This window comes from Panthera leo, chromosome A1 (genome assembly GCF_018350215.1).
Source record: "Panthera leo isolate Ple1 chromosome A1, P.leo_Ple1_pat1.1, whole genome shotgun sequence".
NCBI lineage: Eukaryota > Metazoa > Chordata > Mammalia > Carnivora > Felidae > Panthera > Panthera leo.
Window position 1 is genome coordinate 213,250,179 of NC_056679.1, and position 25,748 is coordinate 213,275,926.

The 25,748-nt window shown below is 42.7% G+C and overlaps 1 protein-coding gene across 4 annotated transcripts in view; it reads right to left on the reverse strand.

Annotated features, from left to right (window-relative positions):
* PDZD2 (PDZ domain containing 2) overlaps positions 1–25,748 on the reverse strand; it is a 139,316-nt gene that overhangs the window by 57,312 nt on the left and 56,256 nt on the right. For 3 of the 4 annotated variants that reach the window (XM_042952595.1, XM_042952588.1, XM_042952602.1), the window contains one exon: positions 24,968–25,123. In XM_042952595.1, coding sequence (XP_042808529.1) covers positions 24,968–25,123 — 156 coding nt within the window. Of the gene's footprint in view, positions 1–11,831; positions 11,971–24,967; positions 25,124–25,748 lie in introns of those variants that run through there. The other variant, XM_042952608.1, reaches the window with a different exon arrangement.

Sequence of the window (25,748 nt, forward strand, 5' to 3'; positions counted from 1 at the left end):
CTTTATAGATTTTGGGTACTAACCTTTTATCTGATATGCCATTTGTAAATATCTCCCATTCCATCAGTTGCTTTTAGTTTTGTTGACTGTTTCCTTTGCTGTGCAGAATTATCTTGATGAGGTCCCAAAACTTCATTTTTGTTTTTATTTCCCTTACCTCTGGAGATAAGTCAAGTAAGAAGTTGCTGTGGCTAAGATCAAAGAGGTTGCTGCCTGTTTTCTTCTGTAGGATTTTGGTGGTTTCCTGTCTCACATTTAGATCTTTTATCCATTTTGAGTTTATTTTTGTGTATGGTGTAAGAAAGCAGTCCAGTTTCATTCTTCTTCATGTTGCTGTCCAGTTCTTAGCATCATTTGCTAAAAGGTCTGTTTTTTTTTCCATTGGATACTCTTTCCTGCTTTGTTGAAGATTAGTTGGTCATATATTGTGGGTCCATTTCTGAGTTCTCTGTTCTATTCCACTGATCTATGTGTCTGTTTTTGTGCTAATACCATACTGTCTTGATGATTACAGCTTTGTAATATAGGTTAAAGTCTGGGATTATGATGCCTCCAGCTTTGGTTTTCTTTTTCAACATTACTTTGGTTATTCGGGATCTTCTATGGTTCCATACAAATTTTAGGATTGTTTATTTATTTATTTTTAAGTAGGCTCCATGCTGAATGGGGGGCTTGAACTCATGACCCTGAGATCAAGAGTCGCATGCTCTACTGACTGAGCCAGCCAGGTGCCCCAACAGTGTTTATTTTTAGTTTTTTAGAGTTTTGTTTATTTTATTAAGGGTTAATTTATTTGAGAGAGAGAGAGAGAGAGAGAGAGAGAGAGAGAGAAAGCAAGAGAAGGAGTGGGGGAGGGGCAGGGAGAGGGAGAGAGAAAAAAATCCCAAGCGGGCTCCACACTGTCAGTGTGCAGAGCCCAATGCAGGGATTGAACTCGCGAACTGTGAGATCATGACCTGAGCTGAAGTCGGATGCTCAACCAACTGAACCACCTAGGTGCCCCCAAAGTATTTATTTTTAAAGGGATAAATTTGCCTTAGAATGATCTTATAAGGGTTATTATGAGGATTAAATAAAAATGTACTTGAGAGTACTAACAGAATACCTAATGTGTATCATGAAATTATAGTGAGGGTTCAGCTCAAACAAAACACCTCAAGCTTTCTCCCCACCAAGTCTCATGGTGCCTCTAGATCTGATGACTACATAGACTCTGATTATAGCTCTAGACTGCAGAGATAAACATTTCAACTTCATACCTACACAAGGGTGGCACATTTAATGAATGAACAAAGTAAAACAAATGGGGACGCCACAAGAATATGCCTGCCATCTTGCTGAGTTCAAGATGAGAACAAAGCACCATAAAATTACTGCAAACTTCTAAGAAGACAGTTTCAAATGCATGTACCTGGAAATGCATGTTTTTAGAAATCAGGTTTGCACAAGACACCAAGGAGGATTTGAGAACATGCGGTGGACTTACAATCAAAGCAGAATCAGTGGAAGAGAGAAAACAAAGGAATATGTGAAGATTTCTTAGAGGAAGAAAGAGGTTTCCTTAAAGGAAAAACGGAAATCTTAGACAACAGGCTGTGCAGATATGAAGGGGAGAGGAGACTGTGAAGTCCAGGAGGCCAGTTCCTAACCACAATTAAAGTAGATGTCATAAAAGTGGGGAGCCACTGTAGTTTTTACTAGAAGGGAGGGCGTGACGGGGCCTCAAGAAATCCATCTGAGAAGAAGAGGCAAAACCACAGGGAACAGAATGCAACAATACTTCTATGGAGATCTCAGGCCCAGAGAACAATGAGAGGTGATTTCAAAACTGCAGGGCTTGAGTAAGAGGATTTGGGACAGCTATACCAAAGAGGGATCAGAAAGTTTGGACAGATTTAAAGGTGAAGGGTGAAGAAGCCCAGGAAGAGATTTAAAAATATTTCTGGGTAAATTTTAAAGGGACTAGGTTATTTTTGTTGGCCTGATGGAAGTGGCCTAAGAAATGTATGAAATTACATTGTAAAGAAAGCAAACATGAGACATAGCAAGGGGAGCCAGGCAGGATGATAATAGGCCAGAACTGGATGCTGGTCAGATGGGAGAATATTTCCTGTGTGGAATTAGCCAACTCAGAGGTGGTGGTGGTGAAGATGCATTTGAACAATGGATACTTTAGTAAACAGAGGACTCATTGATTCCATGTCTTTCCCAATGATGAGCCCCACATGACAGAATCTAGAACAGTATTTTAGAGAAAAAAAAAATCTAGGTCAGAAACCAAAGGGACAGAAGAAGTATAAAAAGCACATAGACTCAACAAGCAGGGCTATGAAAGAAGAAAGGAGTCCATTTAAACAGCTGGTTAAACAAAACTGAGTCTTCCCCAAAGGAGATGGACACAAAACACTAGAGGCATATCCAATTACTACCCCAAAATATGTAGCAGGAAGCAATGTTACTCAACCCTTAGAACATTCAAAACCTGAGGAAAGACAAATCTCAAGGAGCAGGTGGCAGAAGTATTAGCCCTTACTAGCTCATTAGGGGCATAAGCTTCAGAATCATCAACAGTACGTCTGGTTCATGAATCTACAGAAGGTGTTTTTCCAGCTGAGTAAATGGGGGAGGGAAAACACGGCTTTCTCTAGTCTAAGCACTTCTAAGAGGTGGTGGAAATGGAGAACGTGGCCCAGGACTGGAAATGCCTGCACCCGAGATCACAGAGGATCTGTCAGATGCACGATCCACACGAAATGCAGTGCACAGGGAGCCTTCCACTTTCATCTCAAAGTGCAAATGCAAATCAAGAAGATCCTGAATATAAATGAAAAGTACTATAAGTAGGACCCTGTTGATTTCCCCCATCCAGACTGGGAGGAAGACTTCTGCCAGTTGAATTTAAATTCATGGTCATGGATTCCAAATAACTGCCACACACTGAGTTGTATTTAGAGAAGCCAAGAATATTTTCATCAGCTGTCCTTTACTTGATATGATTCGGTCTCTGCTATGGGCTGCAGGGTTCTCCATGGGTCTCTCCCATTCCTATGTGGTTTATGAAAAGAGACATAGACTGTTTTTACTCTAGATTATCTTTTCAAGGATGTTTGTAAACAGCCTTGAAAGTCAGAGACAGTGTCTCTGAAAGAAAAAGCAGGTTTGTTCATTGTCCAGTATAATAAAGATAACATCTCTCTCTGGAGCAAAGGGTAGTCAGATTTGCTCCGAGCCTGTCATAAAAGATTCAGGTTGCCAACAATCAGGGTTCCTTAGCCATGATATAAATCCACTGTATGAGCATCTACTCAAGTCCCTCTGTATCATTCCCATAGGACATAGAGGTACAGGAGGAAATTATGCAAACATGACTCTCTAAACTGGGATTGAATCCTAAACTGGGATTGGAGAAAGCCAAAAGGTAATTGCTGTGCCATGAGTAATAAAGTCGTTTGTCTCTGACCCAGGAATCTCCTGTCTTGTGCCAGCATCCATGAAACTGTAGTGTAAAAACTCAAACTTTTAAAAGTTCTTGATGTGGTCTTTGGCAAAATAAATAAGGTCCTGGGAACAAAATTTTGCCTGGGACAACTGTCTAGAAGCGAGGGATTGGCTCATTTTTCTAAATGTCAAGGGTAATAGGTCCATTTTCTCTTTGTTCATTTACATTTCATTAAAAAGGAAAGCACACAAGAGACTTGCTGTCCAACAAATTCAGCTTTCTTGGAGCTGAAAGAGCCACATTTGTTCCAGTGAGAAATCGCCCAGGCTGCAGATGCTGAAGAGCACACAACCTCTCCCCAACGTCAAGAATCTCATTTACAAAAAAAAAAAAAAAAAAAATCTCATTTGTGAAGATGGAGCAAAATAAGGAATAGGAGAGGTCTAAGAAGGCCATTAAGTGCTTTGGTTTTTAACTCAAAAAGTGAAGGAAACTTAAGTTTGGATGTTAGTTACTTTAGATTTTAATACCTTTGGATTATGACTTGCAAGGGGATTTCAATTTGTTGGCATTTTACTTGTTTGAGTATCATGATTATGTTGACACTGTATCTCTTTGTAGCACCTCTGAAAAGCTGCACTGGACAATGAGGCTAGAAATAATTGCGTATGAGAAACAGCCTAGGGATTGATTTTTAGCTTCTGGCAAATTTCATTCTTCTGGAGGTGAGGAGCAAACCATCACTGCCTTAGATACAGGCCCCCTGGGTCCCAGTTAAACGCCTAGTGTTTAGAAATGTTCTGTAACTGCTGTCCAAAACATTTATGAGATCTCCTTAAACACACTGTGACTAATAGAGTGTTGGACCCTGAGCATCATGTGTCTTCCTCAGCAAACCCTTGAAGCCTTACAAACAAACCATGCAACGTGTGGCTTTTATCTCCAACCACTTCCATTGTGCAAGCAAATCCGATCCCAAGGAAAACTGCAGGAGGATGGGTTGCACCCAGTTCATGCCATGTTTTTACAGTTCCCAGCACTTGAAAAAAAAATAATCTGCAGATGTGACAGAAGACCTCCAAGCTCCAAATCCCTAGGAAGCTGTGCTGGCTCATTCCCCTGGTCAGTATCTACCGGACTGTGGAGCGTGGTGATTTCCCTTTCATGCTTCAGTCACACTAAGATTATTTTTAGGCTGCCAAAGGAAGCTCATTTTCCAAATCTCTGGGGCAGATGTTTGAGTGACCGAAGGAGAACCAGATGGCCATCAAAGAGGCCAGGGCTGGGAATGAATAGCCATTCAGAAAAAGGGAATCAGAACAACAATAAATCAGCCCGAGGTAGCAAGAAGGCTGTGAGTCGACTTCAGAAATTAAAACACAAATCTACCACTACACTAGATTCATTGCTTCCTAACAAAGAAGACTCAGGACTGAAGAGGAAAACAGGAAAACCTAAAAGCAAAACTTGCCAGACCCCAGAACGCTCTGGTACACGTAGAACGTGTGTGCAGAGCATCAGATGCCGCTGGGGGAAAAGCAGCAGCTGACGTGGACCCAGGCGCTCAGGCTGGCGCTCTGAAAATGAAGGAATACTGTCCTTGTTCTGAGCCCATTTCTGGGTTCATCCCATTGATCATCCCCAAACAATGTGAATGGGCTCGACATTATGTTGATTATTTGGATGATTTTTATGCATACAAATTAGATTTCTTAGTCCCTTAGAAAGCTGAGGCAAAGAAATCACCTCTAAGGAAGTAGGAATGTAATCAGCTGTTGGCCCAAGTTTGCCTCCCCTGTGGTGGGTCTGTATGGGTCACCCTCCCAAGGAGAGGACAATGTCCTCAAGTGACTCAGTTCTTCAAAAATAATAGGAGATGTGGATCGCAAGAAGGAGAATTGGCACATGTCCCTCCTTGGTATTGATTTCAAATTGAGGCAAGGCGAGTGCAGACATTCTCTACAAAGTAGGAATCTCTCACTCTCGCCATGTTCCATAACCTCGTGGGTGAGAAAAATGTGCAGTCTGGAGCTCTTCTTTGGCCTGTGGGCTGGCTACTAAAGACAGATCCTTGGGTCATTTCTCAGCAGGAGCTGGCTGCCTGCCTGCCATGGACATATTTCTGGGAGCAGGACTATGATATTCTTTACCCTAAACTCCAGAATGATAAAATCATGTGTGTGTAGGAAAATCTCAAAACACACAAAAAGTAGAGGTGGGTGAGCTATCAGAAAAGAAAGACATGTTAAAAGAGACCCAAGAAGCAAGAAGGAGGATTGGAGAAAGAAAATAAGGCTGAATTAAGATTCTTCCAGGGCCTTTTCTCTATACAAGTGTTTTAGAAAAAGTTTTACATGATTATCTGGCTTAGAAAAATAGTAAAAGATCATTTTAGGGGAACTTTGGTGGCTCCATCGGTTAAGTGTCCGACTTCCACTCACGTCATGATCTCACGGCTTGTGAGTTCAAGTTCTGCGTCGGGCTCTGTGCAGAGAGTTCAGAGCCTGGAGCCTGCTTCAGATTCTGTGTCTCCCTCTCTCTCTGTGCCCCTCCCTTGCTCGCACTCTGTCTTTCTCTCTCTCAAAAATAAATAAATATTTTTAAAAACCTGAACATACCATTTAGGCAGGTTTTAGATGAAGAGTAACTGGTCATGCTGAAGACAGTACATTTTGGTGTGCTGGTAAGTTCCAGGGGGCACCCTAAGGCCTTCTGCTGCCTTTTCCAGATCAACATGAGTTGCACCCTCAACTCTTTATTTTCCAGGAATGGTACTAACTTCATGCTTATTTCCTGGTATATATTTCTAAGGGCATGTACTTCTTGAAGAATCTGAATAGAAAACTGGGGTATGCTCATGGGAGCCCACATGGGAAGCAATAGTAAGAGAGGCTGTCCCGGGATCCCACATGATCATCTATAGATGGGTTGGCAAACTGCTGCCAGGTGGCCAAATCTGGCTCAACATCTATTTTTGTAAAGTTTTATTGGAACACAGTCATGCCCATTAGTTCACTTATTTCCTATGACCACTTCTGCACTACTAAGGCAGAGATGAACCAGTGTAACAGAGACTGTTTGGCCAGCAAAGCCTCAAATGTTTATGATCTGGCCTTTGTAACTGCTGACCTCTCAACTGTAGGAATAGTTCAGACCCTATGAACCTCCTACCTACCCACCTCTACCCCTATCCAAAGTCACTGTGAACAAACTTGAGAAGTTTTAGGAAGCATAACTTAGTAAGTTGAAGCAAAGGTACAGACAAGTAGAGACCTCTTAAGGAAGCTGCTACTGGAGACAAGGCTTACTGGTCTACCATGGTATTTCCTCTAAAAATATCTTTAGCATCCACACTTTATGATTTTACCTTTAAATTTCATTTTAAAATGACACTGGTAAGAAACTCATGTGAAGTAACAAGGATTCTCTTTTTAAAATGCACACTGTTTGCTCAGTGACATAGAATTAGTGGCCACCATTTAGACTGTTTTAATTAGATTGCTTTATTCACAAACATACTGCTTGGAAGAAATGGAAAAGATTTTGTTTGTTGGGTGGTCTTTTTTGTTATCAATGTTAGTAGTGAAAGGGGGGAAATGACTTGGAGAAGAAGGAAGGAAGGACTTCTTAGGAGCCTGGAGTCTCACAGGAGTGGGGGGTGACTGTGGGGACCCTCAGGAGGGGAGTTTACAGCAGAATGAGGACACTGGGCTTCAGGAAACCTGTGAAGAGAGGAACTAGCAAGTAAGGAGGAACAGATGACATCAAGTTGGAGGTTTCAAAGGTCAACTAAATCCTATTGAAACTATTGCTTAGGATTGGCCCTGCCTTCACACACACTCACACACACACACACACACACACACACACAGAAAGTGGGGAGGAAATCCTTTTCATCCTTATTTTCTACCACCAAGAAGGCCCTGCCCGCAGAACCCAGCACTCTGTTTGGTGGGCTGGGCCTGCTCCTCTCCTCCCCTGACCAGTCAGTCACACTGCTTCCTGCCTTCCCATCTTTATGGCCACCTTTCCTGCCATACAGGCTCTGGTCACTTCCCAGTGGGACTATAGCAAAGGCCTCCATTCCTGTCTCTGCACTCCACTGCCCCTGCCCTGCTTTTATTCAGTCCAGCTGTTTCTCTATCTCACCGCTAAAGTAACCTTAGAACACATACTCTGGGAGGAAAGTTCTCAGTTTTTCCCCTTGAGGATTGTATTTCCCCCTAAAGTCAGGAACATGACAAGGATGTCCACTTTCACCACTGTTATTCAACATAGTATTAGAAGTCCTAGCCTCAGCCATCAGACAACACAAAGGAATAAAAGGCATCCAAATCAGCAAGGAGGAAGTCAAACTCTCACTCTTTGCAGATGACATGATACTCTATATGGAAAACCCAAAAGATTCCACCAAAAAAACTGCTAGAATTGATTCATGAATTCAGCAAAGTCATAAGACATAAAATCAATGCACAGAAATCGGTTGCATTTCTATACACCAATAATGAAGCAACAGAAAGAGAAATCAAGGAATCGATGCCATTTACAATTGTACCAAAACCCATAAAATACCTAAGAATAAACCTAACCAAAGAGGTGAAAAGCTATATACTGAAAACCACAGAAAGCTTATGAAAGAAATCAAAGAAGACACACACAAAAAAATGGAAAAATATTCCATGCTCATGGATTGGAAGAATATTGTTAAAATGTCAACCCAAAGCAATCTGGATATTTAATGCAATCCCTATCAAAATATCACCAGCATTCTTCACAGAGCTAGAATAAACAATCCTAAAATTTGTATGGAACCACAAAAGACCCTGAATAGCCAAAGCAATCCTGAAAAAGAAAGCCAAAGCTGGAGGCATCACAATCCCAAACTTCAGGATGTATTACAAAGCTGTAATCATCAAGACAGCATGGTACTAGCACAAAAACAGACACTTAGATCAATGGAACAGAATAGAGAACCCAGAAATGGACCCACAAATGGATGGCCAACTAATCTTTGACAAAGCAGGAACAAATATCCAATGGAATAAAGACACTCTTTTCAGCAAATGGTGCTGGGAAAAATGGACAGCGACATGCAGAAGAATGAACATGGACCACTTTCTTACACAATACACAAATATAAACTCAAAATGGGTGAAAGACCTAAATGTGAGACAGGAAGCTATCAAACTCCTAGAGGAGAAAGCAGGCAAAAACCTCTTTGACCTCAGCCACAGCAACTTCTTACTTAACACATCTTTGGAGGCAAGGGAAACAAAAGCAAAAATGAACTACTGGGATCTCATCAAGATAATAAGCGAAGGAAACAATTTGCAAAACTAAAGGCAACTGATGGAATGGGACAAGATATTTGCAAATGACATCCGATAAAGGGTTGGTATCCAAAATCTATAAAGAACTTATCAAACTCAACACCCAAAAAACAAATAATCCAGCGAAGAAATGGACAAAAGGCATGAATAGACACTTTTCCAAAGAAGACATCCAGATGGTTAACATGAAAAAATTGCTCAACATTACTCATCATCAGGGAAATACAAACTAAAACCACAATGAGATACCAGTTCACACCAGTCAGAATGGCTAAAATTAACAACTCAGGCAACAACAGATGTTGGCGAGGATGCGGAGAAAGGGGAACTCTTTTGCACCACTGGTGGGAATGCAAACTGGTGTAACCACTCTGGAAAACAGTATGGAGGTTCCTCAGAAAATTAAAAATAGAACTACCCTACGACCCAGCAACAGCACTACGAGGTATTTATCCAAGGGATACAGGTATGCTGTTTCAAAGGGGCACATGCACCCCAATGTTTATAGCATCACTATCAACAATGGCCAAAGTATGGAAAGAGCCCAAATGTCCATCGACAGATGAATGGATAAAGAAGAAGTGGTATACACACATATATACACACAATGGAGTATTACTCAGCAATCAAAAAGAATGAAATCTTGCCATTCGCAACTACATGGATGGAATCAGAGGGTACTGTGCTAAGCGAAATTAGTCAGAGAAAGACAAATATATGACCTCATTCATATGTGGAATTTAAGATACAAAACAAATGAACATAGGAGAAGAGAAGCAAAAATAATATAAAAACAGGGAGGGGAACAAAACATAAGAGACTCTTAAATATAGAGAACAAACTATAGGTTGCTGGAGGGGTTGTGGGCAGGGGGATGGGCTAAGTGGGCGAGGGGCATTAAGGAAGACACCTGCTGGGATGAGCACTGGGTATTATACATAGGGGATGAATCACTGGATTCTACTCTTGAAATATTATTGTACTATATGCTAACTAACTTGGATGTAAATTAAAATAAATAAATGAATTTTTTAAAAAAGAACAAATACTCTGACTCATTCAACTTGAAAACCATCATTGAGTAGAGTAGTTGTTAAGATAAGTCAAATTCCTTAGTCTGGAGCTAAAAGCACAGGCTGAACATCTGTGCTTTTTTTTTTTTTTTTTTTTTTTTTATTTGTTGATCCTTGAACAGGCTGTAAAATTTCCTATTTGAGGACCACTGTGCATGTTGCTTTTCTGTCCTAAAAGGTTACCTACTTCTGCGGGTGTTCCTATGGAAAATCCATGGATTATTCAAACACCACCCCATCCATTGAGCCCTCCCAGATTCCTGGAAGGAACGGGTCAATATGGGATATGGTTCCTAGGAATATATTATGTGGAAGAGGGGAATATGAAAAGTATAGAAATAACCATAATTCATTACAGAATATAAGAAGTCCTGTTAAGAGAGGAAGACTGTGTCTGTTATCCCTTTGTATCTCCCAGAGTGCCCAGCACAGCCCTCAGCATATGGATGGCAGCATCAGGCTGGCTATAGTCGAGCCTGGGCTCCTATCAGGGCCTGGTTGTGGGCATTCGGCAGGGCCACATTACCAACCTCTGAGGTTGTATCTGGTCTCAGTGGGAAGAAGGTCAGGAAGAATTACAGCTTTTGATGCTGAGGAGAAGGTGTGTGTGTGTAACATGCGGGCTACCTGTCTGTCTCTACTAGCTCAAAAGATAATTCCACAAAAAGCTATTAAGTAAATATGTCTGCTGCTAGAGGAAATAAATTTGAATATCGAAACAACAGCTTAACCAAAAAATTTCTGAAAAAAATCCATCCCAGTTTTATTTTTTATTAAGTTTATTTACTTATTTTGAGAGAGAGAGAGAGAAAGTACAAGTCAGGGAGAGGCAGAGAGAGAGAGAGAGAGAAAATCCCAAGCAGCCTCTGAACTGTCAGCACAGAGCCTGATGTGGGGCTCAAGCCCACAAATCATGAGATCATGACCTGAGCTGAAGTTGGATGCTTAACTCACTGAGCCATCCAGGGACCCCTAACCCATTTTAAATCAGGAGGGGTCTTTCTGATTAAGTACTACGATGTGAGAAACAGAAAAATGAAACTGGCAATCAGAGAAAACAGACATAACAGAGGCTGGTCCTACTTAAAAAATCTCTTTGAAAGATAAGGGGCTTCAGAATCTTTTTTTTTTTTTTTTTTAAATGTCTATTCATTTTTGAGAGAGAGAGTGGGAGAGAGAGAGAGAGAGAGAACAGGGGAGGGACAGAGAGAGAGGGAGACACAGAATCCAAAGCAGGCTGCAGGCTCTGAGCTGTCAGCATAGAGCCTGATGTGGGGCTTGAACCCACAAACTGTGAGATCATGACCTGTGCCAAAGTTGATTGTTCAAGTGACTGAGATGCCCAGGCGCCCCAAGGGGCTCAGAATCTTCACAGTCAGAGGTAGAAGGAAGGATATTTCAAGCGAAGGAATAAGAGCAAGAACAGAAGGGAGAGGCTTGGTTTTCTTTTTCTGCAAATGTCATTTACTGAGATCCCTCAGTCCTACGTAAAAAGCTTACCAAGCAAAAACAAGCAAACAAACAGCAAACAAAAAGCTAGGCAAGCAAACAACATTAACAATAGGGGTGGGGAGAACGCTATTAATTTTAAACAACCCCATTTCTTTGAGAAATGTCTGCCCTGGTTTCCACAGGGGAATTTCTGACCTCTTATATTTTGCTCTGTTTTTATTTGCAGGCTCTGGAGTACTGTTTTGCATAAGATGTGGTGAAAAAGAGAAAAAACACCCAAAACCCTCGAAATCTTCCACTGCTCATGGAGTCATCGGGCAAGGTGTTTTTTCCTAGCACACACTGCCTATTTGTCTCACTCATCTATGCACGGTCAAAGTGGTTTTGTCATTTTCCTAAAAAAACCAACACAATAACTGGAATTGAAACTAAGTGGGGGATATCCTGTTTCTCTTAAGAGAGTAAGAATCTGACTGTATCAGCACTATCTCCATTTACAGTCTCAAAAGACACATCCATCTCAAGGATTTCTGTTACCTTAAAGGCTTAGTGAAGCTCATAAACAAATAAGACAGATTTCCGAAGATACATGGTGCACACACGAGTCACGTTATCCCCTTCTGCCTCCTGTGCAATTGCCATCATATTGTCTAGGGCAGAAAAAGTTTTATTTCAGTTTCATTTCTGAACTGCCACCATCCTCAAGTCTTAATATATTCTACTTTACATTTCAATGTGAGGATCACAGATTTAATCTCCCAAAGGACAGATAGAACTAGATTGGTGGGGGTGATCTTTATAAGAGGTAAATTCATAACAGGGGTCAGGGCTGAAAGGCATCTTGGAATACGATAATGGAGTACATAAAGACAGCAACCAACTTACTTGAAGTCATAAAGTTGCTTCATGACTTCTATGGTGTTATTTTCATAAAAGAAATTAATTTGAGGGCAAAGAAATATTATTACATGTTCTGGTGGTCCATATTTTATTTTCACTGAAATTTGAAGGAACTTTTCAGATCCAAAATATGAAAATAGGGTTGACTGCACACTATGGGGATTTCTTTGGCTGTATTTCACAGTGTTCCATGCTGAAATGTCAACCTTTGTAGATGGTGTAACCACCAGGCCCTCCTAACATAGATTCACAAGTTATAACCCCATGCTACTGTACTAACATATGCATACACTGTGAAACACAAAAGAATCTAAAATGAAATAAAATCTATACAGGTTCTAATACTTCCCTCGCACATGCCAAGGGACTGTCTGGCATCCCCCGACTGGGTATGTTCACCCCACTTTGGAGACCACTGTGCTGAGACTGGAGAACACAGTATTTGCCTTTTTTATGCAAATCACTCGAGTTGTTTACTTCCTTGAGAAATGCAAACTGCTCGTTTAAAAGTGCAGCAGAGAGCCAGGTAACGAGTTGGAACAGGCCCCAGAAAATGTGCCACGGGAATAAACCTAATGCAAACTCCAGCAGTTTTCTGGGCAATTTATCCAGGCCAAATAATTATTCTTATCTTATTTCCCCCCCACCCATTTAAATAATCACTTCATCTCCTTAAGTATGAAACCAAACAAAAACCACCCCCAACTTTAAATCTTATTTTCCTAGACCGGCAGTAATTGCAGCCTTGTATTATCTTGTTCTGGCAATTCTACACACTGTGCTAAGCTCGCACAGCCTCGTACATACTGCTTAGCCGGCTGGAGCATGGCTTCAGGAGCATCTAAGTGAACGGGGCCCTGCTTCAGAAAGTCTAGGACACTGAGGGGAAAGAGAAAGTAGTTCACAGTCTGGGACAGTGGAATGGAAAATGTGCAAGTCGGAGAATTGCTACCAGTATGCGTTGCTGCCTGCTTTGAGTTGGTGCAGGGAATAAGAGAGCTTTTGCACCCCACGACCATCACGCCACCGGGAACTGGTGTCTGCGAAGGCAACAAGAACCACAAGGTACACGCAAGTCTATGCTCACGGAGGATCCAGAGGAGGCTGGGGGAATCTATGTTTCCAAGTTTGCCACAAGCACCTCAAACACATGGCCTCACTCCCTCATCTCAAGCTATGGGAAGGAGGGAGGTGGTCGGGGGCCTAAACCTCCCCTTATCTCAAAGCCGTGGACAAAGAGGTCTTGGGACCTCATCCAGCCCCTAGCCAGGAGACTCAGGAGCCCTGCCACTTTGTCTCAGGTCCTAGAAACTGCCACATAGCCAACAAAGGGTGTATTCGAAACTGCTGCTTCCTAGGGCAGTCACCTTTTCTCTAAAATTTGTTTTCAAAATCTGGGTGAGCATCAGAATCACCTGGGAAGCTTCTGAAAATAAACTCCTGGGCCCCACCCCACTCAGACCAGGCAGATGGGACTCTCCAGCATGGACCCCGACGATCTGATGACCAGCCGAAACCACACCCTCCCTGTGCATTTTAGACCCAGGGAAGAGTGTAGAGCTACATGTACACACGTGTGTGATGCAGCACACAGTCGCTCCCCTTGCATAACTGAGAAGTGCTGTGAACACCTTTCTGAGCACATTCCCCTTTTCTTTCCTGGCTTTTTCTTTTCCCTCGTAGCTGCCTTGAGTCATAAACATGACTTGTCCGGAGGACAAGCAAAGCTCAGTAGGCTTCTCTCTCATCACATATTTCTAGCTTTTTTTTTTTTTAAATTTTTTAATTTTTTTTTTAATTTTTTTTTTAACGTTTATTTATTTTTGAGACAGAGAGAGACAGAGCATGAACGGGGGAGGGGCAGAGAGAGAGGGAGACACAGAATCGGAAGCAGGCTCCAGGCTCTGAGCCATCAACCCAGAGCCCGACGCGGGGCTCGAACTCACGGACCGTGAGATCGTGACCTGAGCTGAAGTTGGACGCTTAACCGACTGAGCCACCCAGGCGCCCCAACACATTTCTAGCTTTAAAAAAATGCAAGCTTTGGACCAGCTAATCCCCAAAGTTCCCTGTAGCTCTGACACTTTACAGTTTTATTTATCGGAACTCCGCATCTTCGAGACTCCTAGTTCCGTGCTTTTTTCCCTCGTGCCTTTTTGACTTGTTTCTTCACTTACATTCCATGTACTAGTTCACCAACTCCCTTGGGGTGTTTAATCTTTTGTCGTTGCTGTTGATTTGTTAAAAAATCAAGTCCTAAACTCCATTTCTAGCCTGTAGTTTTCAAACCTTCACATAACAACAACAACAACAAAAAGAAATCTACTCATTTGTTAGTGAGGAGCTACCACGGATATCCTATTTTAAGGGAAGGTAATGCTGTGTTTTCTCCATGCTATACTTAGAAAAATGATTTCTCTATCATCAGTATTCCTATGCCAGGTGGAAACTCCAGAAGGGAGAGACAGATAGACTTTCTAGTTTGCAGACACAAACAATAAGCATCTACTATGTGCCGTGCCCATTTTAAATTCATGGAGCGCTGGGGAAGGCAGGCAAGTCAGTGGAAGATGACCAAACATGACAAGGGGGCGTCATCAGCTGTCCCACTGTCCAAACATCCTTCCATTCCATACACACATACATACATACTGAGAGTCAGCAGTGAACACTTGGGATACATGAGGGAGCAAACCCGACATGGTCCCTGACTACAGGGGTCCTCTGCTATGGGGGAGGATGATGTTAAGCAAGTTGTCATATGAATATATGCGTCACTATGAATTGTGTTAAGGACTATGAAGGAAAATACAGGGCATATAACCTGCTGGGGGCCCAGAAATAAAGGATATGTGTATCTGGGAAGACTTCCTGGAAGAAGCGAGTTCCAAAGTGAGAGAACAAAAAGAGGAAGCCCAGAAAGAAGGGAAGGCCATTCCTGACCCAGCGAAGTGAGTACATCTCTAAGCAGCTGCTGCCATCGCCATGTACTCAGAGGCATCCTGAGGTTACTAGCACAGCCTACTGAGCCCAGAGGAGCAATCTGTCTTAACACCCTTCCCGCCAGCCTTGAGGGAAAGAACATTCACTCCCCTTGCAAAAAGCACAGGGTGCCTTGTGTCAGTGTCTCTGCATGAACAGTTTCACTTTGTGAGGATCTGATTTTCAGTCCTAAATGAGATCTTTCCGTGTTAGTACTAACTGCAAGTTTATATACTTGGTGCTCACTGTTCTTTGCATTAGGCTCTAAGTTCGATTCACAGAAAAACAATCTAGCCTAGGCACCAAACAAAACACAATTTCCCATCTAGGATAGCTTGACTCACCCAGAAACTTCCAGATACTTCAATACAAGTCCTCAATGCCCAGACACTCTTGGAAACATTTAAGGGCTGACACTTTATCAGTTATTCAATCCAAACAAAATACAAGAGCTCTTGTCCTTTCTTTTCATACATAGATTAATATCTACCCCTGAGATGCTAACTCTCCTAACTCAGGCTCTCACACCTCATGACTATTCCAATAAAGAATCAAACACCAATATCAGACTTACAGAATCGTAAGAGCCAGCTTGGCACTTCTTTCCTTTTGAAAGATGAGGTCCTTTATTCCTTCTTAAACCCTAATCACCCAAAAGTTCTGCAAGATTTTCCCGAACTGGTGATTCCAAAAATGTTAGAACTGATTCCCTTGATGTCAAAGGAAGCCGGATACAGGCCTGCTGATTGATGTGCTAAACAAACTCTTCCTAGCTGAGCCTTGACAATTGCAGGTTTGGCAAGACAATCATTACTTCCAGTTTTGTTTTTGTTAAAATATAAAAAGGGAGAGACAGACTCCCCGTCATTTAAGAGGGATCACCCAGTCCACGCCCTCTTGTATTAAAACTCTCCTTCCTGTCTTCATTTTAAAAGAGAGGAGCCACTCGTGGGGTGTTTGGGTGGCTCAGTCAGTGGAGCGTCTGAATCTTGATTTCGGCTCAGGTCATGATCCCAGGGTTGTGGGATCGAGCCCTGCATCGGGCTCCATGCTGAGCCTGGAGCCTGCTTAGGAATCTGTCTCTCTCCCTCTGCCCCTCTCCCTAACTTGTGCTCTCTCTCTCTAAAATAAAACTAAAAAGAGAGAGAGAGGAGCCACTCTCTCCAAAGCCTAGATTTATTTTTCCTGAAAAAAGTCTCATTTTTAAAATGATGGACTGTAATTATTTACACTTGAGAAAGGACACAAGCTTTCTGGAATAGCCAATAATAAAACAGTCATTTTATTGGAGGGCTCTAAAGGTCTCACATGTTAGCCTGTGTCCAAATCACCTAGAAAGCTTGTTAAAAAACACTGCTGGATACTACCCTCAGAGTTTCTGATTCAGCAGGTTGAGGGTGGGCCCTGAGGATCTGTGGTTCTAACAAGTTTCCAGGTGATGCTGTTGCTGCTGGTCCAGGGACCACACTCTGAGAACCATTGCTCTAGAGACAGCTTTATGATCAAGAAGTGTGTACTGAGTAAGTACTGAATACAAGGTACTCCAATGGGTACTGGGAGCCCAAAGAGATAAGCAGCAAGTAAACAGAGAGCAGCGGGAGGGGAGGGTGGGTGAGGGGTATTGAGGACGGCACCTGTTGGGATGAGCACTGGGTGTTGTATGGAAACCAACTTGACAATAAATTTCATATATATATATATATATATATATATATATATATATATATATATATATATATATATATATATAAATAAGAGAACAGCAGATGCTAAATGCCCAGGGAGCAGTGATCAGCACGTTTGGGAGAGAGAGCAATGATGTTAGATGCTGCAAGCCAAGGGCGGCCTTGGAGATAACTCTCTGACTTGAGAGGTCCTTGAAAGGAAGGCTAGTGCCTAGATAACCAGAGATGAAGGCACACATGTAATGCCTCAAAGCAAAACATCTCAATTCCTATCAACACCGACTCTCCTTGCTATGGGAAGGTCACCATGCAGAATAGGAATTGTGGCTCATGTCCTCCACAGGCCTCCGCACTCAGCTGCACTATGCCATGAGGGTTCCAAGTGTGCAAAACCTGCAATGAGTAGAGCCTCCTCCAACTGGCCACAAAGACCAGAAGAGAATTACTCTTCCTGATTCTATCAGCAGCAAGGCCAGATCTGGCAGCACTGTGATGTCCCACAGGGCGATGTCCTCAATGGTGCAAGAGACAGGGGCCAATTCCTCTGAAGAGTAGATGGAGAAGGACCCAGGCAGGGCATGTGTTGGGAGCAAGAGGAATGAAGCACAAGAGTCAGAAGCTTGTGGACCCAGGATATGAGAGGACGAGGTGAGCACTGAGGGGCCGATCAGAAGTGGTCAAGGAATGACAAGAGATCACAGGAGAATCCTTTTCAACCCCCTCAAAGATCTCAGGCATGCTACTGTCCCAGGGGAACAGAGATGCTTACAGCACCACGGTCTTTGCCCCTGAAATGTTCCTGTCTAATGAGGAAGACAGAAGAATAGAAAGATAAATTATGAAAACAAGACGGGCTTATATGTCATAGCACTATGACAGAAATCTATTCATAGTGCTGTGCAAGGGCAGAGCACAGACCAAGTAACTCTGGGAGGTCAGGAAAGGTTTACTTATGGGGAGAGGTGACATTTGGGCTGGGTTTACAAGTATCTTCCAAGTAAAAAGAACAGGTGTAAGGCATAAAGTAGTGGAGAGTTCTGGAGCACCTGTGGAATGTGGGGCTCGCAGTGCTAGGAGGGTGTGTGTGTGCGTGCGTGCGTGCGTGTGTGTGTGTGTGTGTGTGTGTAGGGCTGTCGGGAGCATGTACAGAAGTCAGGGAAGGAAGGCAGGCGCTAATGGCATTCCATGTTAAGGAGTTGGGATTTTAACCTCAGTGAGACTGAGAGTCACTGAATGATTTTTTTAAATGTTTTTTTCTTTTTTTGAGAGAGAGAGAGAGACAGACAGAGTGTGAGTTGGGGAGGAGCAGAGAGAGAGGGAGACACAGGATCTGAAGCAGGCTCCAGGCTCTGAGCTGGCAGCACAGAGCCCAACACGGGGCCTGAACTCACGAACTGTGAGATCATGACCTGAGCCAAAGTCAGATGCTTAACCGACTGAGCCACCCAGGTGCCCCGAGTCACTGAATGATTTCAAACCATTAGGTGACATGGCCAGATTCTCATTGAAAAACTGTCATTGGAGAACAGAAGTCAAAGTGGAGAAGCAAGACTTGGGAAAGAATGGCCAATCCTATGGACCAGGACTGCAGCTGATATGGGGGAGAGGGCCAGATTTAGGTATCTTGGAGGCTGAACTGGCAATCTTCTGTATTGGATGTAGGGGGTGAGTGGTGGATGGTGGAGACAGAGCCCTATCACTGAAGCCAGACCCCTCTGAGATGGATGAAAATTATTCAAATGACCATGGAATTTCACTGTCCCAGCTCAATGCATTCTCTTTTCCTGCCTCTACTCCTCCAATTTGATATTCACCGTATGACTTCATTCTAAGCATGGTTCCATCTTTTTGGAAGGAAAATCTCATTGCTGTCTACTGTAGCCATGCAAAATAAATCACAGGGGTACTCATCACAGATCCTCAGCTTTCATATTACATTCACTCAACTAAGGCTTCAAGCACATGGTGACTTTACAGGTGCAAAAATAGTCAAGGTCTGAGTGGAGCCTGGCAGCAGGTTTAATCATTATCATCTGTGAAATAAAAGGCTTTGTAACTTGTAAACAGTACCAGGTTTCTTTCATTTAAATGGTTCATTAGTGTTTAAAAGTGATAAAACAGAGAGTCTTAGACTGGAAACATAGAACTGAAAAAATGAAGCTTTTTTCCCTGTAGTTCAGTACTTTTATAAGGCAGGGCAGGGGAGACCTCGGGCACACTGTCAAATCCAGAAGATACTTCATGCCAGCTGACCAATTTCTGATCCTGCAGGGCTCTATCTCAGGCTTGGTTCTCCTGGTTAAGACCAGAGCTCAAGAGGATGGTGACAAATGATTGGTGTTGAGGCATCAGTGGTGAGCCAGGGAGAAATCCAGGTGTCCCCTCCTCTACGAGTGCTTTGTGAGGAAGGCAGAGAAGCTCAGAGAAGGGAGAACTGTGAAAGCAGGATGACTTTGGGTTTTGCGTGGATACTGGGTTTGGGATTGTCTACGAAAGCCTGGGCTGACAGGACAGAGACCCCTAACATACTGCATTGAAACATGTGCTTATGGAAAATTAGTGCTGAGTTTCCCAAATAAACTATGTTATAATAGAATGCATTGCAATTCCTTTGGCAAAAATACAATAAACATATAAAATAATATATGATGAATTGGTAAACTTTTTAAAAAGATGTTATTTTTTAACATGTTATTGGTGATGATGGGAACTGGCCACTGCTAGATGTCTAAATTAGTATAAATATCTCTCTGGAGAAAGCCCATTTTTTAATTAGATTATTTGTGGGTTTGGCGTTGAGTTATTTAAGTTCATTATATATTTTGAACACTAACCCTGTATCAGATATGCCATTTGCAAATATCTTCTCCCATTCAGTAGCTTGTCTTTTAGTTTTGTTGGTTGTTCCTTTGCTGTGCAGAAGCTTTTTATTTTGATGTAGTCCCAACAGTTTATGTTTGCTTTGTTTCCCTTGCCTTAGGAAATACGTCTAGAAAAATGTTGCTATGGTAGAGAAATTACTGTCTCTCTTCCAAAGATGACATACAGATAGCTAACATACACGTGAAAAGATGCTCAACATCACCTATCATCAGAGAAATGCAAATCAAAACCACAATGAGGTATCACCTCATACCTGCCAGAATGGCTAAAATAAAAAACACAGGAAACAATAAGTGTTGGTGAGGACGTAGAGAAAAAAGAACTGTCGCGTACTGTTGGGAATGCAGACTGGTGCAGCCATTGTGAAAAATAGTGTGGAGCTTCCTTAAGAAATTAAAAACAGAACTACCATATAATCCAGTAATTCCACTACTGGGTGTTTACCCAAAGAATACAAAAATATGAATTCAGAAAGATATGTGCAGTCTTATGTTTAAGTGGCATTATTTACAATAGTTCAATTATGGAAGCAGCCCAAATGTTCATTGATAGATGAATGGATAAAGATGTGATACACACACACACACACACACACACACGCAAAGGGAATATTATTCAGCCATAAAAGGATGAAATCTTACCATCTGCAACAACATGGATGGATCTAGACAGTACTATGCTAAGTGAAATAAATCAGAGAAAGACAAATACCATATGATTTCACTCACATGTGGAATTTAAGAAACAAAACAAATGAACAAAGGAAAAAAGAGACAAACTGAAAACCAAACTCTTAACCATAGAGAACTGATGGTTACCAGAGGGGAAGAGGGTGGGGGATGGGAGAAATGGGTGAAGGGGATAAAGGGAAGAAATGGGTGAAGGGATAATAAAAAGTACACTTATGATGAGTACCTAGGAATGTATAGAATTGTTGAGTCAGTATATTGTACATCTGAAACTAAGGTAACACTGTATGTTAACTGTACTAGAATTTAAAAAATACATATGTGCGTAAGGAAAAATATCAAACAGAAAGGCATTAAAAATGTTAAATATGGCTATCTTTGAGTAGGATTATGGGTGATTTATACGGTCTTGTGGGATTTTTCTTTTTTGTGTGTGTGGGGTTTTTCTGATCAAAAATCACTTATATAGTGAAAATAGTATTATAATCAGAAAAATTCATTTAAATTATATGTAATAAATTATAATAAATTAATCAATTATAAATTTATGCAAATAAGTATAATTTACAAATATGTAACACGATGTATTTAATATAGAGAAAGGCCCATTTACTAGAGCAGTATTTAGTGTAAAAAATTTGCAATTAAAGAATTCCTTGGTGTTTTTTGTGAGAGTACGAGTGATGAATTTTTAAAAACGAACGTGACTGTAACCTCTCCACAAAGACTGCTGTGCCACACAAATGGCCCTGGGCTTTATCAGAGGAGGCACAGAGCTATAGAGCCTCTTCCTCTCTTTAAGATCCTGAGCTTGCTCAGCATTCTGTGGAGAAGCGACCAAGCCAACCCAGGGCAGCGTCCCCAGCAGTGGGGTCCCATGAGGGGAGGTCCCCGTGGGAGGGGGCCAGGCTGCAGAGACGCCAGGGAAGGAAGCCTGGTTAGTCAGGTGGAAATATGGGAGTGGTGCTGGAGTTGAGAAGTCTCTGGTGGGGCTGCCACATATTTCTTGTGCCAGGGATGAGAAGGAACAGAGGGTAACTGCTGTGTCAACACAGAGAACGTAGGGCTCCTAGGGCTGGGAAGTCACGGGGAGGAAGATGGGTAGGCAGTAGTGAGAGGCAGCGGGGAGGAGACATCTGATGTTGAAGCCTGTTCCAGGCGTATTCAAAGACCATCCCTGAAGGCTCAGGAGGCCGGAACGTCGATATTAGCCCAAAGACCCTTTGAGGCTGCCACACTGTGGTCAGCTGTGGGCCTCGGAGTAACCATAATTTTCATGGTGGATAAATCCAGTTCAGTTTTGGTGTCATTTTCAGTAGCATTCAATGAATGCTTACTCTGCTGTTTGATTTTGAATTCATTTAGTTATTTATAACTCAGCACCAGATGTACTGGCTAAATTCTAGGGATTCACTGGGAACCCAATCCAGTCATCACGTTCCCTTACCTCATGGAGTTTTAGAGTTGGACGGGAGAAGCAGATCTTAATCACATAATGACAAATCCAAATGTGATAAGCAGTTCACAGGAGAGCCACATAATCATGCTAGGAGAGCTAAGAGATTTTTGTTTTAAAGCTAGTTTAAGCTTTTTTTTTTTTTAAGTTTATTTTTGAGAGAGAGAAAAAGTGTGAGCAGGGAAGGGGCAGAGAGCAAGGAGGAGAGAGGTCTGGAAACGGGCTTATGCTGACAGCAGAGAGTCTGATACAGGGCTCAAACTCATGAACCATGAGCTCATGACCTGAGCCGATATCCGACTGAGCCACTCAGATGCCCCAGAGAGCTAACAGATTTAATATACGTGGGTATAGCTTCTCTGATGCAGTAACACTATGGGATCCCAAAGATGAATAGAGTCATCTTATTCAGGCAGAGGATTTCAGAGAGACAGAAGAGCATTTGCAAAGGTCCTGTGGCAGAAAAACATGTAGCCATCACGAGGGACTACAGTAAGGGCAGTGTAGTGGTTGCTTAGGAGTGATGAGCTCTGTGAGAAAGAAGTAAGGTTCAAGAAGTAGGCAGGAGCCAAGGAGGCAGTGTAAACCACAAAATTAGTTTGGTCTCTACCCTAACTAAAAGTAAAAGTAAGGGAAGCCACTGAATGGTGTCATAATCCAAAGAAATGGGAATAATCGCAGTTGTTTTTAAACTGTTCACCTTAATGCCATTCATTCAGCTCTGGCTTATTTACTTTACAGGTTAGCCTTCTGAGAAAGTTCCGTGAAGGAAGAGCAGCTAGAAAAATGTTTCAACTCAACACTGGGCTTATATAATGCCTCTGGGCAAATTACAAAAAGGCATCTTTAAGATGCTTTAAGATGCTTTCCTTCTTTTATTGGCAAATTGTCTTGATATATTGATTTTGTTAGAGCAAAACTCTTTATTGCTATCTTCCAGAAAACTGCCATAATAAATGTAAAAGTCCCTGATTTTTATGATGTGAATGTGCTTCCTTAGATGTAGCACTTTTGTGCAGTCCACACTCGCACAACCATCCTCAGTGACCCTAGATGTCTAGTAATCAAAGAGAAAGGAGAAAAGCAACTTTTTCTTCCTTAAAATAAAATAGCATACTGTGTAAATGTAACAAAAATGCATTTTTTTTTTGGTCTTCTGAGGCCTAATTTAACCAAAACTAATTTTCTTTTTTTTTTTTTTTTTAATTTTTTTTTTTTCAACGTTTTTTTTATTTATTTTTGGGACAGAGAGAGACAGAGCATGAACGGGAGAGGGGCAGAGAGAGAGGGAGACACAGAATCGGAAACAGGCTCCAGGCTCCGAGCCATCAGCCCAGAGCCTGACGCGGGGCTCGAACTCACGGACCGCGAGATCGTGACCTGGCTGAAGTCGGACGCTTAACCGACTGCGCCACCCAGGCGCCCCAACCAAAACTAATTTTCTAATGCTTACCCATGCTGCCTAGGTTTAGTGCTGGTGGGACAGAGTAAGGGTCTTCAAATGGCAGAAGGAGGGCCCCCTCTCCATGGCTGGTTGGATGGGGAACAAGAGCTAACAAGAGTTTACACTAAAAATGACACATCTATCAGATCTGGGGTCCAAAGAGGAAACCATGGGGCCACACTGCAACCACAGTTAACCAAAAGCCCTCCTGACTCTGTGTGCCAGCAGACCACGAGGGTGTGAAACATCACAGGCCACGTAAGAGCTCCGAGCCATGCAAGAGTCCCAGTTCCATTAAAATTGTAAAACATATTTTTTTTTTTTAAGGGGTGCTAACATTTTTTTAAAGTTTATTTATTTTTGAGAGAGAGAGAGAGAGAGAGAGAGAGAGAGAAAGAGAGAGAGAGAGAGAGAAAGAGAGAGAGAGAGAGAGAAAGAGAGAGTGAGAGAGAGAGCGACCAAGCATGAGTGGGGGGCAGGCAGAGAGAGAGGGAGACACAGTATCCGAAACGGGCTCCAGGCTCTGAGCTGTCAGCACAGAGCCCGACGCGGGGCTGGAACTCACGAACTGTGAGATCATGACCTGAGCTGAAGTCGGACGCTTAACTGACTGAGGCACCCAGGTGCCCCAAAATTCTAAGACATATCTGCACAACTTTGCCCGAATGGGTTTTGTGTTATTGTAACATTCCACTTCTCAACCAGAATCTCTCCATCTAAGCCTGTTTGTTTGCTTGTTTATTTATTTATTTGATTTAGTTTGAGAGAGCGCATGCAAGTGGGGGAGGGGCAGAGAGAGAGGGAAGAGAGAGGGAAGAGAGAGGGAAGAGAGAGGGAAGAGAGAGGGAAGAGAGAGAGGAGAGAGGGAGAGACAGGAGAGAGAGAGAGAGAGACAGAGAGAGAGAGAGAGAGAGAGAGAGAGAGAGAGAATCCCAAGAAGGCCTTGTGCTGTCATTGTGGAGCCTAATGTGGGGCTCAAACTCACAAACTGTGAGATCATGACTGGAGTTGAAACCAAGAGTGGGACGCTTAACTGACTAAGCCACCCAGAAGCCCCTCTCCTGGGTGGCTTAAATTCACAAACATTACTTTTCAAACCTACACCAAGAAGTAGCAATAAAATTCTCATATATTAATTAGTAAGCATGCTAGAAATTGATATACACACTGAACTTAATACACAGTTACTCTCTCATCCCATTTCCAGTTTCAATTTTTTTTTTTATTAATATTTATTTTGAGAGAGAGCATATGTGTGTGTGCGTGGGCGAGGGAGGAACAGAGAGAACGCGCACAAGAGAGACTCCAAAGCAGGCTCTGTGCTGAGCACAGAGCCTGACACAGGCTCAATTTCACAACGATGAGATCATTACCCAAGCTGGTCAGGAGTCAGACATCCAACCAACCGAGTCACCCACGCACCCCTCCATGTTTTTTCTTAAATGAAAATCATTACTCTCATGGATTTGTCTCGAAGACCGTGACAAAAAAAATAAAAAGAACACCCTGTGGTCCTCTCCCGTCCGGGTCTCTACCCTACTATCTTAAGCTATTATCTTTGATCCTGCCTTCAACATCTTCAGGGACACATCGTTTTCCAGCACAGCAGCTGGGGAAACCAAAGGCACACTTACTGCTCCCTGGACGGAAGACGAGCCAGGTCCTTCGTCCTCTTCCCCGTCTGGCTCCTGGTCCTCGTTGTCGGTCCAAGAGGACACGTCCTCTACTGAACTGGTCAGATCAGGCAAACTCTTAGATGTCAACCTCAGGAGGTCCTCTGTGGAGCTTTCCTAGGGGGACACAATTAAAGGGCTATGAATTACCCCATGGCACCAAGCAGTTCTGGATCAAGGTCAAGGAAAACCTAGAAGAGGCAGCTGTGAGCGTGGCCACGAGCTCTGAACCCAAAGACCGTATGGAACGTATGTCCCACACTTCAGGTTGGCAGGGTTACCACACGTCAGGGGTGAAGACCCAATTTAAATCCCAACCAATTTTTTTTTTCCCTGAAAAACCTGTTTCATAGACAGATGTTTCTACAGGCAATCCAAATTCTCTGTCCTTTAGGTTCTTTGATACCCTGCCTTACTTTACACTTTAAGCCCCCTCATTGGCAGGTCAGGATCTTAGAGCAGTCGCTTCTGACCAGCATTCCAAATACACCTCCCTCCATTGTCCCCTCCAACCCATACCTTCCGTGCCAGCCGTACTGACCTTCTGACATGCCAGGCTCTCTCCTGCTCTACGCCCTTTTCCACCAGCAGCTCCCTCTGCCCAGGGAGCTCAGTTTTGCAGATCAGCTTTAGCACCCTCCCCTGCAAGCCTTCCTGGATGAGCTCAGAAGCCATTCTGCATGTCTTTCCCTTCTTCCCAAATGTCCTTTACTGTTTCTTTCATCGCCCTGCATGTATGTCT